Source organism: Bicyclus anynana, chromosome 16, assembly GCF_947172395.1.
Source record: "Bicyclus anynana chromosome 16, ilBicAnyn1.1, whole genome shotgun sequence".
Taxonomy (NCBI): domain Eukaryota; kingdom Metazoa; phylum Arthropoda; class Insecta; order Lepidoptera; family Nymphalidae; genus Bicyclus; species Bicyclus anynana.
The window spans coordinates 5597858-5618741 of record NC_069098.1 but is presented as its reverse complement, the minus strand read 5'-3'; the positions used below and the strand labels follow the sequence as shown (position 1 = coordinate 5618741).

The 20884-nt window shown below is 40.4% G+C and overlaps 1 protein-coding gene across 2 annotated transcripts in view; it reads right to left on the bottom strand.

Moving 5' to 3' along the window:
* Positions 1–766: 766 nt before the first annotated feature.
* LOC112051307 (40S ribosomal protein S19a) overlaps positions 767–20884 on the bottom strand; it is a 61999-nt gene continuing 41881 nt past the window's right edge. For both annotated transcript variants that reach the window (XM_052886040.1, XM_052886039.1), the window contains 19 exons: positions 19302–20838; positions 18801–18999; positions 18331–18455; positions 17641–17862; positions 17244–17556; positions 16810–17024; positions 15902–16063; positions 15059–15225; positions 14241–14356; positions 12725–12951; positions 11617–11854; positions 10443–10718; positions 9384–9519; positions 8509–8614; positions 7571–7696; positions 6681–6826; positions 5505–5716; positions 4507–4713; positions 767–3516 (listed from right to left, as the gene is read on the bottom strand). In XM_052886040.1, coding sequence (XP_052742000.1) covers positions 3455–3516; positions 4507–4713; positions 5505–5716; positions 6681–6826; positions 7571–7696; positions 8509–8614; positions 9384–9519; positions 10443–10718; positions 11617–11854; positions 12725–12951; positions 14241–14356; positions 15059–15225; positions 15902–16063; positions 16810–17024; positions 17244–17556; positions 17641–17862; positions 18331–18455; positions 18801–18999; positions 19302–20838 — 4792 coding nt within the window. In that variant the 3' untranslated portion in view covers positions 767–3454. The remainder of the gene's footprint in view (positions 3517–4506; positions 4714–5504; positions 5717–6680; positions 6827–7570; positions 7697–8508; positions 8615–9383; positions 9520–10442; positions 10719–11616; positions 11855–12724; positions 12952–14240; positions 14357–15058; positions 15226–15901; positions 16064–16809; positions 17025–17243; positions 17557–17640; positions 17863–18330; positions 18456–18800; positions 19000–19301; positions 20839–20884) is intronic.

Below are 20884 nucleotides of genomic sequence, written 5' to 3'. Positions count from 1 at the left end.
CCCTTGACTACAATCTCACCTGATGGTAAGTGATGATGCAGTCTAAGATGGAAGCGGGCTAACTTGTTAGGAGGAGGATGAAAATCCACATCCCTTTTCGGTTTCTTACACGAAATCGTACCTGAACGCTAAATCGCTTGGCGGTACGTCTTTGTCGGTAGGGTGGTAACTAGCCACGGCCGGCTTTCTTTAGGCCCAGCCGGGGATAGAACCCAGGGCCTCCGTATTGTAAATCCGCGCATACCACTGCGCCACGGAGGCCGTGGTCGTTAAAATAAATTGTCATTATCACTCTCTCATTAGAGCAGCGATGGGTCTAAGCTCTATCAACGATCGTCGTATAAAGAATGTAAAAAGCAGATAATGATGATGATGAAATTGCCAACGCACAACTTTAAGCAATGTGTTAAAAACATTTACTTAGTCGAGGTTACTACACTATTGATGAGTTCCTTAACGATAAAGGTGCTTGGAGGCCATTGGATCAGCTTCCACCTTCACACAGGAAATAAAACTATAAGAAATTGTAATTGTTATCAATTGTAAATTATAATACTGTATGACTTTTTCATTTCAAAAGAGCAACTGTTGAGTTTCTTGCCGGTATCTTCTCAGCAGAACCTGCCTTCCGAACCGGTGGTAGAATCTTTACAAATAGTCAAGTAAAGTGCTTGTAAATTGAGCCTACTTGAAATAAATGAATTTTGATTTTGATTTTTTGAATAAGTTCAAAAGGTACTTTGAATTAATATAAATAAAACACGAATAATTTTTCCTATATAATTTATTCAATATACTATCATCGTTCCAAAAGATGTTTAAACGTGACCAGCACTCTAAAGAAATTTAATATTCATGAATATACTATATTATTAATGCTAATTAACTATAAATTATTGCTTCATGACAATATTAATTTTCATAGAATGCACGAAGACATAAGATGACGCGATATAACACAACTATAGGAACTAAAACGAAATATTCTCACAAAATAATGGGAATGTCGAGATCCACCTACTCTGTATGTTCAACACGTTGCCACTGACAACTTTACTGCCGAGTTTAGATAGACCGAACAAATTCATACAACAGTTCAAATAACTACAAATTAAATCTAAACAAACAGTTCCTAGCTGAAAATCAGCGTATCTTCTTCGTTTATGGGGAGCATATAGCAATATGCTGAGCTAGGACCTTTTTCTAGGTTATGCCACATATCGCAGGGTATTATTCTTTAATAATTGTGATGTGTGGCATAATGTAGTAATAAATATATTTTCTTTCTTTCTTTCAGTTCTTTACTATAGCACTTCGAAGATTTTTGTATGGGCGGTGGACCTATGAGCATTGAGCAGCCGCCATTTTAATTTATTTCGAAAATGTTGTTGAGATGATCAAAAAATATAATAACTCATTTTGTGTTGAAACGCCCAGGTTTGAGATTTTACATGTCAAAAATCCGTCTTAAAAAGAAGTAGGTAAAATAGCTACTTTATGCAGGAACCGTTAAAATCTATTATATCTTTTTCCCTGGTACCTTCAAAATTAAAATGCACTATTATATATTTTTAATAATGTATATATTATACTCTATCAATTTAGAGTCTCATTCAAATTCACGGATGGTCATAAAGGCCTTTGATCTTCGAAATCCAAAAACCATTAAACATATATAAAACCATTAAACTATAAATCGCTCTGTCTAAACCCAGCTTTATTTATAACTTGTACATCTTAGATTTACATTGATCTTTGGTGTCGAACTTGTATCGAGGCAAACGCGTAGATCCTTCTAAATTACAAAACAAAAAAAAACATAATTCTGAACGTTTCCCCTCAAGTCTATCTTAACAGTCAATTTATAGTCTTTTTTTAGTAATATCGAAATTTTTTAACAGTTAATGACAAAGAAAAAAATATTAAATTTCATGTTTTTCGATTGTTTTAAAAATACAATACAAACGATTTTACATTTTAAATACAATTTTAAAGCTAAAGTAAAAAAGTGTACCTAACAAAATAATACTCCGAGCGTATTTAAATATTATTGAATGGTGTTTTTTTATAACATTGTATCAAACATTATAATTATGTACTACGATGAATATTTTATAAATTGTATATACAGGCAACAGGACTTAATGAATTCACATAATACAACCTAACACAACAATTTTTTTTTCACTGTCACCATAGATAAATATTATATTTATAATTACTAAAGACATAGACAATCACTATAATTTTTATTTAAACGTTCACTGGCAAATGCATAAAAAATATTACCTTGTACATAACACATAATACAGATATATAATTAATAAATATGAATTACTATGAGACCAATGCCGTAGCTAAGATATTCCAAATAGTCACAAAATGCAATACGACCCCAAAATCAAACTTTTCATATGAATTCAAAATCAAAATAAATTACAAAAAACGTAGTTACATTCTAATGAAAAGACAAAATTAAAAAAAAAACATAAGATAAATTATCACATGTTAATTTATGATTAACAAATATAATTAGGCAAGACAAAGCTAGTATGAAAAGGTGACCTTACTACAGTCAATTTAGTAATAAATGATTGTCAAAAAAAAAATAAACAAACCGCCATTTTATTTAGTACGAGATCCGGCATAACAAATATATACACTCATCTGTTACTTAATTGGGATAAGAAATAAATTATAGAAAATATTCACATTGACACATTGCAAATAGTTTGCCTAGTAAAATTGTGCCTGGTGACTAAATGAGAATAAATGAGTAAATTTTTATTAAAATTATTCAATCTACTTCTTTCTTTGCTTAATTAATTAAATGATTAAAAGGAAATACCCAAGAAAACTGAAAACTTAAAGGTCGCCTGCTTTCATATTGCAACTGTGGAGTTGCCAGATATAAACAGTTCAGTTATCTTAATATATAAATGCGAAAGGTCATTCATTACGAAATCCCGAAAACTGCTTTACGTACAAAGATGAAATTTGGCAGGGAGGTAGTTTATAGATAGTAGACGTCCGCTAAGAACGGATTTTGCAACAGGGCCGGATTAAGGAGGTCTAAGGCGGACCGTCGCTGGCGTCCGCTAGTGTTATATAAATATCCTCATTATTTAGTAGTCCAATTTGTCAAATGAAAGCTTATTTTAAGCTTAATTTTACTGCATTAAGTTCACTTTGATATAATTCATGGTCTCCTAGATTTCGTATGAAAAATGTATTCGGCCGCAATTTAACTCGGCAACCTATTTGCAATGTGTCACTGTGAACGTTATCTATCATTTATTACAAAGCACTAATGATTAACAGATGGGGGTATATTTTCTAATGCCGGATCTTAGACTACGATTGTCAAAAGGAAAATAAACAAACCGCCATTTTTATTGTTTAGTTAAAGCTTTTCGAACATCCCAGCTACGACGGCGCTGTATCACAATGCAGCTCACGCTATCACTAGAGGCTCGTCGTCCGAGAACCCGGTGATCGGGGGGACGTCGTCATCGTCTGCAACAAACATTCATCACATCATTTATTTAATATAAGTAGTCGTAAGAGCCGTGATAGCCCAGAGGATATGACCTCTGCCTCCGATTCCGGGGGGTGTGGGTGCGAATCCGGTCCGAGGCATGCACCTCCAACTTTTCAGTTGTGTGCATTTTAAGAAATTAAATATCACGTGTCTCAATCGGTGAAGGAAAACATCGTGAGGAAACCTGCATACCAGAGAATTATCTTAATTCTCTGCGTGTGTGAAGTCTGCCAATCCGCATTGGGCCAGCGTGGTGGACTATTGGCCTAACCCCTCTCATTCTGAGAGGAGACTCGAGCTCAGCAGTGAGCCGAATATGGGTTGATGACGACGACGAAGTAGTCGTTAAACACCTGAAGACGAAAGTCTTAGATCAGTGCGTGTTGCCAGTGATGACCTATGGATACTGCCGAGACTTTTGTCGCTGACTATGGGCCTTATTAGAATAATAGGCATAAAATCACTCAGCGGGCGATGGAGCGAGCTATGCTTGGGATTTCTCTGCGTGATCGAATCAGAAATGAGGAGATCCGCAGACGAACCAAAGTCACTGACATAGCTCAGTGAGTCGCGAAGCTGAAGTGGCAATGGGCAGGCCACATAGTTCGAAGAGCCAAAGCGAGCTCCCAAGGTCCCAAAGCGCAGTTTTGATCGACCCCCTACTAGGTGGACTGAAGACATCAAACGGGTTGCAGGGAGCCGTTGGATACTGGCGGCTCGAGACCGTTTTGTTTGGAAGTCCATGCAAGAGGCCTATGTCTAGCAGTGGACGTACATCGGCTGATACTGATGAGGCGTTAAATTATAATTGTGACCACTACTAAGCGATAGTCGATGGTCGCGCCGCCCAGCGCCACGGCCGCCACGCACGCCGCGCCCGCGCCCCACCACACCGCGCCCATGCCGGACGTGCGCTCCACTACACAGTCGATGGTCGCTCCGACTCCAATGTCACGATCTCTCACCGTGGTCGATGGTGGCCTGCCCGCGGCGGCTGTCGTAGCGCGGCGTGGCGGCGAGGCGCAGCAGCGAGCGCGCCAGGCGCCGGTGCCGCAGCGCCATGTGCAGCAGCGCGCCGCCCAGCGCCACGGCCGCCACGCACGCCGCGCCCGCGCCCCACCACACCGCGCCCATGCCGGACGCCGTGCGCTCCGACTCCATAGCTTCCGCGCCTGCAGACAATGATGATGAGCTTAGCTGGTGAATGTGTTACGAAAAATGTAATCGAAATGACATCATACAAAGCGCCATCTGTAGTAACACTGCTAAACTACGACACAACACAACTTCTTCACGCACGCTAGACTCGAGGAGTAAGCTGGTGAATGTGTTACGAAAAATGTAATCGAAACGACATATCAAGCGCCATCAGTATCAATACTGCTAAACTACGACACAACAAGTTCTTTACGCACGCTGGACTTGGGGAGGCTGGCAAATGTGTTACAAAAAATGTAATCGAGATGACATACAAAGCGCCATCTGTAGTAACACTGCTAATCTACGACACAAAGCACGCTGCACTTGGGGTGTAAGCTGGTGAATGTGTTACGAAAAATGTAATGGAACATCGTGACGTCACAAAATGAACGACAGCGTTTTTGACGTTTGACGACGATAAAATACATAATTTTTAAATTAAATTCTTTAGGAAATCCCTAACTTACAATTAACATGGCATTCTATTGGTTCAGAGATTATCCCTTACAGCCTCACAAACTGGTGGCTGGTGGGAGGATTCGGCCGTGGCTAGTTACCACCCTACCGGCAAAGACGTACCGCCAAGCGATTTAGCGTTCCGGTATGATGCCGTGTAGAAACCGAAAGGGGTGTGGATTTTCATCCTCCTCCTAACAAATTAGCCCGCTTCCATCTTAGAATGCATCATCACTTACCATCAGGTGAGATTGTAGTCAAGGGCTAACTTGTAAAGAATAAAAAAAAAAAATTTATATAGACTTACCCTCCATAGTCAAAGTGCGCACTTCGCTCAAATCACTATAGTAGCCGTCCTTGGACACGGCCCGCACGCTGACAAATAGCGGCCCGTTGGGGACACTGTTCGCCGTCATCAGCACAGGCGAGAAGTCCGCCTCCACCGTCTTCATGTCCTCGCTCGGATGCAGCAAGTCCTCTGCTATCTCCTTATCTGAGATTATTATTTGGTATTTTTGCCTGTAAAATACATTAATATTATATACTCCGTATCTGTTGCATCATATAGATGACGCCGCGCGGTTTCACTCGCGTGATTTCCGTTCCCGTTCGAATACGGGGATAATATATACCCTAAAACCTTCCTCCATAAATGGGCTATCTAACACTGAAAGAATTTTTCAAATCGGACCAGTAGTTCCTGAGATTAGCGCGTTCAATCAAACAAACTCTTCAGCTTTATAATATTAGTATAGATAAAAACATTATTTTTGTGTTGGTTAATAAAAAGTCTTTATTTGCTGAATACATCAAATTAGACATATTTAAATAAAATTAAATTAAACTAAAATTACAACGCATTTTAATAAAATTAATTAAATTGTTCTATAAAATAAAAATACGAATATCATGTTGAGTTTTACTCGTAGTTACAAAAATTAATTTACCGAATAAACTCATATCATGTCATGTTATCATTTATTTCATAGCACTAATAAATAACCGATTTTTTGCAGACTCAGAAATGGATTACAAAAATAAGAAAACCAATATCCAACAAAAGGTTATGATTTACAACATTTGTCAGGACAACTTCATTAACAAATCAAACTGTAACAAAAATAAAACCCTAGAATGGTAGTAGAGAATGACATGGAGTCACGCACTTCTGAACGTTGCGTGTAGGGTTAAAAGCACCTTTGACAGTTATCCAACACTCCCCTTTTCCACTCAAGTCACTCTCCCCGCCTATCCCAAGTAACCCATAAAGAATTACACAACAAGAAATGTGGCAGCTCGAACGCCACGAGCATGCGAGCGAGCCAACCGAACGACGAGCGCCTTATATCGCAAGTCGTTCCCGCCAACCGATCGCTACCCCTCTCTAACTCCCCACTCTTTACGGAAACAAGTCGCGCCACCTTACGTCATTTCCTATAGTATATTTTTCTAATGCCGGATCTTAGACAATTTGACCACTTACTTGGGCTCGGTGTGGTTGTCTTCGGGGTGTTGCCACATGACCGTCAGATATCCGTTGGGAGCCAAAAACGCGACCACTGCGTGGGGAGCCTCCACCTCGCCGCTGCGGACGACGGCGCATTTCTCTTCTGAATCTGGCACTGCTGTCTGTTTACAACAGAACACATTCGTCAAGACAATTTCGAAGGAATTTAGGATAATATAAAAACATCACAGATTTTTTTCATTGATGAAAGATATTTATTTTATTGATTGATATTTTAAATCTCCTGATTTAGAAGTCAAATACAATTAACAATTGTCTCTATGAGTGTTACCATAAACCCTGGAGAATAACCTTAGAGTGAAGTCCCGGACTAGTGACCGTTGTATGTAGGGTTAAAGAGTCTTTTAAAAATAGTTAACACTCCTCATCTCCACTCAAGTCACTCTCCTCGCCTATCCCAAAATAATCCATGAAGGTTTATCCAACAAAAGATGTAGACGGATCGAACGTCACAAAAACGAGCTTGGTAACTTCGTTCATAACACTTCCGATGACGTCACTTCCCCGCACGCACGATTTCCCATCCGCGCAGTATTTCCGCCCGTCGCCCGCATATCATGAGAGTGCTATTAACGAACTTGCCAGACTATAGTCGCCTACATAGCCAGCACTCGGCCTCACCTACCTCACGGAATATTTCGTACTATTTTGGCCCCTGCAGGGTTATCTAACTCGGTGTACCATTCAAGTAATTAGTCACCACATCGTTTTTCATCGTATTTTCGTTTTTGCAATCATTTTGCAATGTAGTGACTGATTACTTGAATGGTACACCGAGTTACATAATAACCCTGCTGACGACACTCAACTCGGTTATATCCAGTTGTGAGATGAACACAACTTACGTGTATGCAAACATTGTACCGCCCGCCCACCGGCACGTTCTCGATGACGTGCGACAGGGCGACGTTGTTGGTCGGCGACAGTTCGTAGCGACTGATCAAATTGTGCGTCAACTCGGTTATGTCCAGCTGTGAAATGAACAAAAAAATTTAATATACCCGCCAATCTCTGGTTTAAGATCTTTATTTTCTCAAAAGAATTACATAAAATTCGCTTATATGAGAAATACAATTAACTCACTAAGGTAATTATTCACGTGTGTACATACTAATTAGACTTAAATCCTACATACAAAAAATCAAAATAAATAATTGCTAAAAAAAATGCGGGTAGATTTTAAATTACATGTTTGTAACCGGCTATCTGACGGTTTATACGAGTACACTATCGGCGAATGTCAATTATTTTATTAGCAACTAGCGGACGCCCACGACTTCGTCCGCGTGGAATTTAATTTTTCACAAATCCCTCGGGAACCATGGATTTTTCCGGAATAAAAAGTAACCTATGTGTTAACCCAGAGTAAAAAGTCATTTCCATTCCAAATTTTAGACAAATCGCTTCAGTAGTAGCGGTGTTAAAGAGTAACAAACATCCAAACAACCATACAAACTTCACTGTTACGGATGACGTAATTGAACTAAAATAATGAACAAGATTCGACCGTGTTCTTCATTCAAATCCTTTGGAAATTTAACAAAGGTCGTAACTCAATAAACTTATTCCTGCTAAAGTAGTCTTTATTACATTCAAAATAAGGTTTTAACTCGATTGGGGAGTCGGCGCCCGATCGCCGGATGGCGCGCAGGTATGACAAATATTATTTATAAAAAAAAGAGCACTTCCGGAAACGATCTTCTAAGTGCTTATAAAACGCTAGTCTGAAACCGCACTATAGTATCTCGTAACACATTCGTTATTAAGTACATGATCCACTTACTCTGTACGCAATACGCTCTGTAACCACGTCACAGCTTGCACTCCACAATATCTGAAGCTCAGACTTCTTTTTGTCAAAAACAAGATGCAAATCCCTTATAGGCGCTCTGTGAATTAAATGAAAATAATTAATACAGGGTACTGTTGCTATCTATAGATTTAAATAAAGAAAAAAAACTCATGTTTTGATAAAGGAATTTTTTAAGACAAAATGTCATCTTAGAAACAGTTGACTTATGTCACAAATCCGGACTGAAAACTTTTCTGAAATTTGTTGAAAGAAAGAAAAGGTCAATTTTTCAAAGAATTTCCCAACTTCGTGATCCGACGCCACAGACCAACCACTGAACTAACAAAGAAATTATTTTTTATTATATTAGGTACATTTTATAATAATTTCAGGTTGCACATCGCGGGAATGGACCTGTGGCCACCCTAGGATTCTGGGATACCGATATGGAATTCTATTCCGATACTATTTTTTTTTTATTCTTTACAAGTTAGCCCTTGACTACAATCTTACCTGAAGGTAAGTGATTATGCAATCTAAGATGGAAGCGGGCTAACTTGTTAGGAGGATGAAAATCCACACTCCTTTCGGTTTCTACACGGCATCGTACCGGAACGCTAAATCGCTTGGCGGTACGTCTTTGCCGGTAGGGTGATAACAAGCCACTGCAGAAACCTCCCACCAGCCAGACCTGGACCAATTAAGAAAACCTCAATCGGCCCAGCCGGGGATCGAACCCAGGACCTCCGTCTTGTAAATCCACCGCGCATACCATTGCGCCACGGAGGCAGTCAAAAAAAAATAATAATAATAGACTTGATGCCAGGCCCACCCTATTAAATAAATAATAAAAAAAAAATTCTCACCTGGGATCCTTTCCTGTGACGAACTCCTTCAAAACTGACAGCTGACCTCCGACCATGCCCACAGAGAATACATACGTCTCGCACGGCAGCAGGCCGCCGATCACTACACTCGTGTTCTTCGTAATTATCTCCGTATCTGTCAACAATATTTGTGGGGTATTGAAACTTCATAGACAAACTTTACAATGTCGAGGTTAATCAATGAGTTATTTTCTTCTAGAAATGTTGACAAAATCCGCTAGGAACAGCACCGAGACAAAATACAAATATACATAATGACAAAATAGTTGTAATAAAAATATCAAATTCCTAATCCAACATACAAAATATCACAAAAAAACTTTTCCTGTAAAATTTTGTTTTTGTCGGTTACAATAGTCTAGCGGTTAGCGTTCTAATTTTTTTGAAATCTCCATGACAACATTAATTATATTTGAATTTACGGAAGATGATGTAAAAAAAAATTAGAAATCGCAGAATAAATTGCAAACATTAATGAAAACAAAATGTGATTGGCATTGATGGTGATTTAAATAGAAAATTCAACACATTTGTACGTATCTTTAGAGAAAAATGGGTCATTGATCAAATAATGATAAATATGCTACATATGGAGGCCACTGGATGGGTTGATTGACGAAAGTAGGAGCTACATTCACAATGGAAGTAAAAGTAAAAAAAATTGTAATGTATTCAACCAACATGTGTGATTTAAAAAAAACAGCTGTTGAATTTATTCTCAGCAGATCCTCCATTCGGACGATGGTAGTCAATAGTCATTAAAATAAAATAAAAGTTCTAATGTATAACTATTGCAACTATTGTATCTTTTTTTTTTCAATTTTACTAAACCTTATGCCCATACAAATACTAAGGACGCCAGCGACTTCGTCCGCTCTTAGACCTCCTAAATCCGGCCCTATCACAAAATCCGTTCTTAGTGAACCTTTACTATCGATAAGCTACCTCCCTGCCAAATTTCATCTTTGCACGTCAAGTGGTTTTTGAGATTTCGTTATGAATGACCTTTCGCATTTCTATATTAAGATAGCATCTTACCGTTCTCCATATGTCCAGAATGCCGTCTCAAATCCTTGAACAGTAAATAGTGCACTTCGTATTCCACTTCCTTGTCTTTATTCTGGTCACCAGAAGGCTTGTTCCAGGACAACTTCACTGCGGATCGATTGTCTTTAACATGTTCAACGTTCAGATTGATGGGCTCTTCCGGGGTGCCTTCCGTAGCGACTGGTATCGTGAACGGTTGACCCATTATACCGTTCTTGTATGCCTTGATATCAATGTATATTTGAGAATTTTTGGGAAGATTTCTCACTGAAACAGTATTAGTATTTGTTAATTTGACGTCTTTGACCTCTATCATGAGATAATGGGCCTCAAATGGAGTGATAGAATCAGAAATGAAGAGATTCACAGAAGAACCAAAGTCACTCACTTAGCTCAACGAGCTGAGTAGATATGGACGGGGCACATGTTCGTAGTTCAAAAAACCAAAGAAGTTTGGGGTTCAAAGATGTTGAAAAGGCGACCCCGCAGTGAAAAGGGCAGCGTAGATCGACCCTCCACTAGATGGACTTATTATGTCAAGTACCAGACCAATACAGGGAGCTGTGGATACAGGCAGCTCGAGACAGTGCTGTTTGGAAGTCCTTACATAGAGGCTGATAATCTTTATCGATATAGATATCAATATTATGCATAATGTTTAATTAGCATTTATTTAATACAATATACAATATGTGTATCGTTAGTGTGCCTTAATAAATAAATTGTTACTGCTAAAGATGGCTTAAATATGCAAATGCATATCCGCTCAATTATGATATAAGTTATAACATACTCAGCCGGCGATGGAGCGAGTTATGCTTGGAGTTTCTCTGCGTGATTGAATCAGAAATGAGGACATTCGCAGACGAACTAAAGTCACTGACATAGCTCCACGAGTAGCGAAGCTGAAGTGGCAATAGGCAGGCCACATAGTTCGAAGAGCCGATGGACGTTGGGGTCCCCAAGGTGCTGGCATGACGATCACGTACCGAAAAGTGCTGAGTTGTTCGACCCCCCACTAGATGGACCGAGGACATCAAGCGGATTGCAGGGAGCTGCTGGATGCTGGCGGCTCGAGACCATTGTGTTTGGAAGTCCACGGTCCAGCAGTGGATCCCATCGGCTGTTAATGATGATGATGACATAGAACGATATGAAGCCTCACCAATAACTTTATTATCCGTGGTATTGATGATGGGAGGCTGCGGGTACTGGCGCGGCAGCCTGGTCTCCACGAGGTAGCCCTCGACCCCCCTCAGCTTGTGCCACTTGAGCGACACCGAGGTGGGGGACAGGCGGGACATGCTCGCGTTCACTATGTCGTCTACGTCGCCGCCCTCGTCGAATGTTATGTTCATGATGGCGGTCGACTCGGACGTAAACGCGTTGTTCGTGGCGGTTACCTACAAAATTATGTATTTATGTTTGTGTAGAGACTATTTGTGATCATCCATATAAGACTAGCACAATTAGTTAATTTTTCTTAAGTAGCTTCATCTCGATGATGCTTTTTTATTCACGAAAATTCTTGAATTTGGCAGCTAGCTGAGTTACCAGGAAATGAAATAATAATGTACCACGCAATTTGTAGGAGATTGTGGATGTTATGTTGTATAACTATTATTTAAGCAACAGTAAAACAAACATAAACTTTTGGTAAACTATCCTCCTCCCAACTTGTATCAATAACGAGGTTATTAAAAGTTGATACTAACCAGCTGTTCTTTTTTACTACTTTTTTAGCTACTACAGTTTCAGAATCAAGAATTTTCGAAAATAAAAAAGTTGAACGTCTCATCGAGACGACGAAGGACAGTGAGACGTCGTTGTCGATGGAGAGTAGAATCTTCTCTATGACAGACAGCTTCACTTCACTTTCGACCATTTGCCTTATTTTGAAGTGAGTAGTCAAAGTTAGCCACTTACCCAGAAGGAGTAACTCTTGCCAGGCTTGAAGTATCCAAGTATAACAGAGGACACAGGAGGCGTTGTTGTCTATGGCGGGTAGAATTTTCTCTATGACAGATAGGTTCACATCACTTTTGACCATTTGCCTTATTTTTAAGCAAGTAGTCAAAGACAGCTTCCCTCCACTTTTGACCATTTGCTGTATGTTTAGCCACTTACCCAGAAGGAGTAACTTTTTCCAGGCTTGAAGTATCCAAGTATAACAGAGGACACAGAGGAGTTGTTGTCTGTGGCGGGTAGTTTTTTCTCTATGACAGATAGCTTCATTTCACTTTCGACCATTTGCTGTATGTTTAGCCACTTACCCAGAAGGAGTAACTCTTGCCAGGCTTGAAGTATCCAAGTATAACAGAGGACACAGAGGAGTTGTTGTCTGTGGCGGGTAGTATCTTCTCTATGGGCGGCAGCGGCGGCGCGTAGTGCACGGTGTAGTACTGTATGAAGCCGCGCGGCTCGCTCGGCGGGTCCCACACTACGTTCACTCGGCTGCCGACCATTTGCCGCACCGCCAAACGCTGAGGTGGGGACGGCACTGTAATCATCGTCAACATTTTTTTTTTTTATTCTTTACAAGTTAGCCCTTGACTACAATCTCACCTGATGGTAAGTGATGATGCAGTCTAAGACGGAAGCGGGCTAACTTGTTAGGAGGATGAAAATCCACACCCCTTTCGGTTTCTACGCAGCATCGTACCGGAACGCTAAATCGCTTGGCGGTACGTCTTTGCCGGTAACTAGCCACGGCCGAAGCCTCCCACCAGCCAGACCTGGGCAAATTAAGAAAATCTCAATCTGCCCAGCCGAGGATCGAACCCAGGACCTCCGTTTTGAAAATCCACCGCGCATACCACTGCGCCACGGAGGCCGTCAAAATCGTTATATCAACATCGTCTTAACAGCTTCAATAGCTCAACGGTAAGAGCGGTCTCATCACCGGTGGTTAGATCCCCGCCCAGTTGGTATATCGTCCACCACTCCTAGCAAAGTCTTTCCCAACTAATTGGACGGGAATGAGAATATTGGTCATATTTAAAAAAAATTGGTAAACGATGGTGACGATGTTTTTTTTTTAAAAGAATACTTTATTAATAATCAGACTACTAGGGGACCTTCCAGGCGTTGTTCTGTCCGGAACGTCGTGTTAACGGTATGCAATGAAAGTTGTCAAATACGAAGCCCATAAAATATATATTTTTCTTCAGATTTTTTGCAGTTGAATTTTTACAATGTTTCCAACATCTATTTTAGTTTTATCATATTTTAGTCTCTTATTTTAGTTAGTTTAGTTGGTAACATTGTAAAAATTCAACTAACAAATCATACGTACAACTCAACGCAATATAATAGTCCCATTACACTCTGATTTATTCTTAAATATGTAGGTATATAATATATTTCTAAGACGTTTATAAGCGATTGTGATTTTTTTTCTTCACAATTTTGTATGAATATTCTTGTGTGTAGCTGTAGAGCTGTTTAACTCTAATTAGTATTGTAATATTTAGATAATTTTAATGTTTAGAGCATGTAGTGTTAACCTATAAGTGGCCGAACATTTTGCCTTGATACCTTATATTATTAAAATATTATAAAGCTTGTAAGAAATGTAAGGTTGTTGGTTAACCAAATAAATTAAAAAAAAAAAAAAAAAAAAATATGGGAATGTCATCAACAACCTTGCCAAGCTATAGTGGGACTGTTAAACGGAATAACCATATTAAAAAAAATACATTCTACCTTTCTTTTATACAAACAGTATCAACTTGAGCTTGTTTTAAACTAGACCCGCATTCTCGTTAAAAAACAATAACAATGACATACTTCCTTCTCCTGTGGTTGTGTTGACGTACTTCATTGATGCGTAAGTCTTATTAGATTTGCTGTCTTGTATGTACACTGTTACATTATAATTTGTGAACGGCTCCAAATTTGTAAATCTGTAACAATTTGTTTTTATATTTTATTATAAAATTAAGGGAAGTTAGCCACTTTCATACAAGGTGTTACCAGCGGCCTTATTGTGTATCTCAATGTGCCATTCAAACAATGAGTCACTACATCGATTTTGGTCGTATTTTCGTTTTTGTGATCATCTATTATAATTATTTCTACGAAATTACCTTGACCATGCCATTTTACATTAAGTTGATGGCTGATGGTTGACGCAATGATGTTTTGTTTTAACATTCGTCCAACATGAATATTTCAACAAAATAACGTAAATATCAGTTTTTCGTTAAAATAACGTTACTACCTGCTACTATCACTAGTAGACTAATGTTACTTTACGTAAAATGACGATTATTGTATCATTTCGTTGAAAACACAATGTTAGATGATTGCAAAAACGAAAATACGATGAAAAACGATGTAGTGACTTGAATGGAACACCGAGTTACATAATAACCCTGCAGACCATAAAATGCCATGGCCACAAATAACCTAATGTTTTATTGTTAGCTTGTAATGCAGCAAATCATATCTTATTGAACTTTTCAACGCTAGAAACTATTAATGTAATTCATCAAAAAATTGAAAAAATATTCAAGAGATACCGCTCTTGTCATTAATTTATTCAAATTAGCTCCCTACTTGGTATTTATATTTACTATATTTTAAAGAATAATAATTCAACATACTTATATACACTGTCAGTGGTCCACGTCATATTCTTCCAAACGCCGTCGCTGACCTTGGATATGGAAGGCAGGAACGAGTACAGGACCATCTTTTGCTGCGCCATCCAACACGAGATGAGGAAGCTGGTCGAGTTTATGGACGATTGATCGACACCGATACCCAGGAACTGAACAAAACAAACAAAACAATGTAACTTCCTCATTGTCATTAATCCTCGACGCAATAACGATGAGGTGTTATAAGTTTAACTGTGTGTGTGTATGTTTGTGGCTTCGTAACTTCTTAACATTGTTTTGTTGTGTTTGTGATTTTATGCAATAACTTTTGTAAAGTAATTGTTAATAATAAATTATTTTGTGTGGGCATAGAGAAAGTGTCAGGCAGGGGACCTTTAAACCTACACCCAAGGTCACAAGTCCTGAGACCTGCTCGAGATGTTTCCTCTACCAAAAGAGCATCGTGATCCGATGGTACAATGTTTGAAGTAAAACTTCTTCATGCACGCTCGACTTAGGGAGTAAATTGGTCAATGCGTTACGAAAAGTGTAATCTTAAAAGCCTACAAGAAGCGTGCTGCCACCTACAACCATAGTGAAACTGTGTTATTTTAAACTCCCAGTAGATGGAATTTTTAGAAAACTTTGAAACCATCCCTTTTCGTACACTTCAAGAACCAGTTGCGATGCAGTTATGCCTGAGGTACATAGATGGCGCTTTGTTTTTTATTTTTGAATGAAGTTTTACTTCCATCGTATGGTCTAAAGCACACTTGTTTTTAACCGACTTTAAAAAATGGAGGAGGTTCTCAATTCGAGTCCATGTTTTTTTATTATAACACTAACCTGGTAAAAGTGTTCTTCGCTCGCGTCAGAGGAGCAGTTGGCCTCGTCGCTGCCGTCGTAACAGTCCTGGTGACCGTTGCAAACCATCACTTGCCACAGGCAGCGCGTGCCATCATCGCATTGGAAGTAGCGCGCTGGACACTCCACTTCCGTTTTGTGTTTCTGTCAACATGAAAATAAAACTTATATCACCATCATCATATCAGCCGATGGAAGTCCACTGCATAAATATATGCCTTTTGAAAGGACTTCCAAAAGGCATATGTTGGCTGTACCACGATCTATAGCTACCTGATACCTGCATCTCGTTTAAGTCGCATACCCACGACAGAGGGATGCCTACATCTATACTTATAATAAAACTGGTCGAATTTTATACATTTATTCGAAATTTGAGATTTTACTTTTACCATTTGTAACAACAAACGTTACCGTGATATGGAGCACTACTGGCGCCATATAGAATCAATACTTATAATATTGAAATTTTTGTTGGGGGCATTATATAATCGATACTGAACCTAAAAAAAATTTTTTCGATTTTTTGTCTGTCTGTCCGTGTTCTTTTGTTATTCGGGCATCACGCTAAAACTACTGAATGAATTCAAATGAAACTTGGCACGGTTTAAGACGGAGAAGGTTATAGGATACTTTTTATTGCGAAAATAAAATAAGATGGGGGTGAAATAGGGGTTGAAATTTATATGGAAAGTCCTTCATTTATAGAGTTACAGTTTTAAAAATTTGTTCATAAATCATAAAAAAAATACGAAATATAATGGAATTCAATTTTTTTTAAAATACAAACTCTGAAGTGGTGAAATAGGGCTTGAAAGTTTACATTGACTTTGACGCGGACGAAGTCGCGCTTCGCTAGTATACATTATATCCATGGCAAGTGTACTCACGTTGGCGCAATGCTGCTCGTCGCTGTGGTCAGCGCAGTCTATGACTCCGTCGCACAGCTGGCTGTCGCGGATGCAGGCGAGCCCGTCGGCGCACGGCGTGCTGTCGGCGTCGCAGCGCGGCACGCCCGTCGGCGTGCGCGTGCAGCTGCGCTCGTCCGCGCCGTCCGAGCAATCGTTCGCCGAATCGCATACCCATGACAGAGGGATGCAGATACCTACACAATGAGAGAATAATTGTCATCTTTGTATCATATTTATGACAAATTTTCTATGATACAGATTGAAGTTATTGAGTGTCAAAGTATTTCTTTCCTCCGTTATAAGATTTAGAAGTTAATTTTCCTTAAATGGCCGCTACGAGCGCTAAAATAAACAGGTTCGCGCGCCATCATTTCGTTCGTTCTTTATTTATTATGCAAATGAATAAAACTCACCAGGGGAGCACGTAAACTGGTTTTTGCCGCACTTCACGGTCGCGTCGTGTTCGGGGCTGACGGTTTTGTCCTGGTACACCAGCCCGCAGGCGACCTCGTCAGAGTTGTCCTCGCAGTCGTTGATGCCGTCGCACCGCCACCAGTACGGCAGGCAGTTGCCGTTGTCGCATTTGAACATCCAGTCGGCACATGTGCCGTTGTTGGGGAAGTCCGGCTTGTCGAAGCGAGGCAGCAGCTTGTTGTGTGTTCTGGGCTGACAGTCCTTCTCGTCCGAGCCCTCCGCGTCGCCACAATCGTTTTCACCATCACACACCTACATACAACAGGTTGACATGAGTCTCTTCCATTGCATTTACTAAAATTTAAATCTCTGATGTTGACAGAACAACGTACTTACCCAAGACCTATAGATGCACTTTCCGCTGGGGCACCGGTACATGTAAGGCGCACACGTGGAGTTCTTGCATCTCTCCTCTCGCTCGTCCTCGCCGCTGGGGCAATCTCTCTCTCCGTCGCACACCCACAAGTTGGGTATGCAGAAGCCGTTGGTCTTGTTCCCGCAAACGAACACGTTGTCAGACGCACAGCTCGCCTCGTCCGGCCGCTTTAGTGGAGTTTGCTACAAAGTTCAACAATCATAATTTTCATGTCGCAAGGTCGCTTGGTCTCTGCCTATGGGCCTTATTATAAGCCTCAAAGTCACTCAGACTTGACCATTAGATAGATGATGATGATAGAGACCATTGTCCTTGGAGGTCCATGCAAGAGGTCCATTTCCAGCAGTAGTCTATCAGCTGATAAGGTAAGGTAAGGTAGTGATAAGGAAGCCAAAACGTGTTTTATCCATTTTTCACTCAAATAAATTGGAATATGGCATACCTTTCCCGGTCAATATTGATAGGTTCCTACTTAGAGCAGCTTTGAATACCTGGTCTAATATAGAACTTGCGTCAATTCTAGTAAGGTAAGTCTGTATTTGATTCTAATATCTATTATCTTTTTAGGTAGACAGGCACGGGACATTAGATTTTAAGACGAGCTTCTTGCATTCCCCGCAATGTAAAAGAAAACTGAATTAAAATATTACCGTGCAGTTGAGTTCATCAGATCCATCCTTGCAGTCGTTATCTCCGTCGCACATCCATCTCTTTTCTATGCAGTTCCCATTGGCACAAGTGAATTGATTCTCTGTACAATTTGGCTTTGCACAATCTGAAAGAGAACGCTAAGTTAACCAACAATTTACATTGCTTCTTTTTCAGAAGACACGAGATGAAGATAAAAGATAGTCTCTCTCTCTCTCTATAGTCGATCCTTCATTAATGAAGATCGTGGTCCTGGTAAGATCCCAGCCTCCTGCGGGTCCACGCCTTCCATCGGCTTCTGTTGGTGGCCATCGCTGCTATAGTGTAGAACTTCGTCCCTTTATCCTCGTTCAGCTAGTCAGCCCATCGTGTTGGTGAGCGGCCCCTCGGTCTTTTTCCGTCAGTGATGCCTGTTATTATTAACTTCTCCAAACTCAAAAGACACAGTATGCGATTGTTTATGATATGGTACCTTTCTCGTCGCTCATGTCGAGGCAGTCGGTGTCGCCGTCGCAGCGCCAGTGCGGCAGGTAGCAGTGCGAGTCGTCGCACGCGATCATGTGCGGCGCGCACGTGCAGCTCGCCTCGTCCGAGTTGTCGCCGCAGTCGTCGTTGCCGTCACAGCGCCACGTGCTCGTTATACACACGCCGTTCTTGCACGTAAACTCGTCCTGAAGAGCACATAACAATAAATTAAAACAAACGGGTATTTGTCTATTCGAAAACTTGGATTTTTAGAAGAAGAAGGAAGCTAAATTCTTGTTAAAACAAGCCTGGTAAGGCAGTTCTATTTTTACATATCATTGGCATCAGTAAAGACATTTATTAATAACAGGTGTACTATAAACAAGAAATAATTATGTAAATAACGATTAAAAAACGACAAGCCATTACGTTGTTTTACGACTAAACGTCACGTCTCCAGCAACTTTATATTCCATTAGTACAAAACCAGGAAAAATTGTTCACTTACTGGACTACAGGATCCATCTTGTTTAGCACAGGTCATGTTCGGTGCGGACTCTAACCCGTTCGGACACATGCACTTCCCATTAACGTTCTTGAACCCATCCGGACACAGACAACTGAACTTATTGCCCGGAGTGCCGAGACAGAGGGTGTCACAGCTCGTGTTCTTGTACGAGCAAGCGTTGCTGCCGTGTTGCATGAAATAAGCGAACACCTTTAAGTCCATCAGTCCAGACAAAGAGTCATTTATAGTCACTATGTTCGCGCCTGTATCCTTGTCTGCCGTAAAAATGGACTTCGCCTTCCAATCGTCCCAATACATTTTGTTCTTTAGCACGGCCACTGCGAATGGATGCGTAACCTTTTCGTCGTTCCAAAGAATCCTTCTAAAGTATTGGCCGTTCAGATCGGCGCTAGCTATGTAATCTTCCATCGCGTCTACCCAATAAATCCTATCTGCCATTTGGTCAATCGTTATACCATTAGGCCACTTGACGATCGGGTTTGTAAATAGCTTTTTGACTTCTTTTCCATCGAGGTTGGATCTCGAAACTGATGGACTGTTTCGATCCCAGTCGGTCCAAAACAGATATCCAGCTCTGGGATGTACAGCGATCCCACGTGGTTTCGAAAGGACTTTAGAATCCAAAATCGTAGCTCGCATTCTACCTCGACTAGAAAGATCGGTCCGTACAGCTTCTATTTTCTTTCTCAAGCCGTCAACGAAGAAAAGTACATTTGAAATCCAATCTAGAGCCATTCCTTCTATACTAGCTAACTCAGTATCGACAACGGTTTCTTGAACATTTCCGCTATCGAAACACTGACGTATGATTTTGTCTACTTCAATATCAGCCCAATAAATGCAGTTATTTTTCATATCAAACTCTATGGCTACAATATTCTGCTGGCCCTTGACCGGTATCACGGTAGTGTTATCGGACAAATTGATACGCGCGATTCTGTCTCTTAGGGCGACTAGGATAAATTCAGTCGGCTCTTCTAAAGGACAAGGCACTAGATCTGGTTCGTAGGGCATATAAAATGAGGTGGTGCAAACGTCTCCGTCGATCTTTCTGTAACCTTTGGTTCTTTGGTAAAAATGTCCGGGCTTGCAGTCCGAGGGAGTTGCGTAGGGATCGTAAGTGGGGATGAGGTATTTGAGGCTTTGGTTGCGTATACACACTTTATGGGACAATACAAAGCCGAAATCGCATTCGTAATCACGCCGGCTGCATTCGCAAAGTTCTTTTTTGACCGGTCTTTCGTATCCTACGCCATTGTGACAATTGGTATGAGCCAGTCGCCTTTGGAACGTGTCCCGAGTGCCCAGCACACAGGATACGGCCGAGTTGGGAGGAGTGGGAGACCAGAATTTGTAATCGTCCTGTGTACAGTTGCGAGGGAAAGTGTTCAATAGATCGATTGTTATGATGATCCATTGATGTTGTTCGTTGGCTGAGCCGAACATAGTGAATGTCGTTGTGTTCTCGCCTGGTTCAGTCATTAACCCGTATATACGTAGGTCATCAGCATTGAACCTGAGGAAACAAAGGAGTTATTTGGCTGTGAAGTTTATCTTTCGAT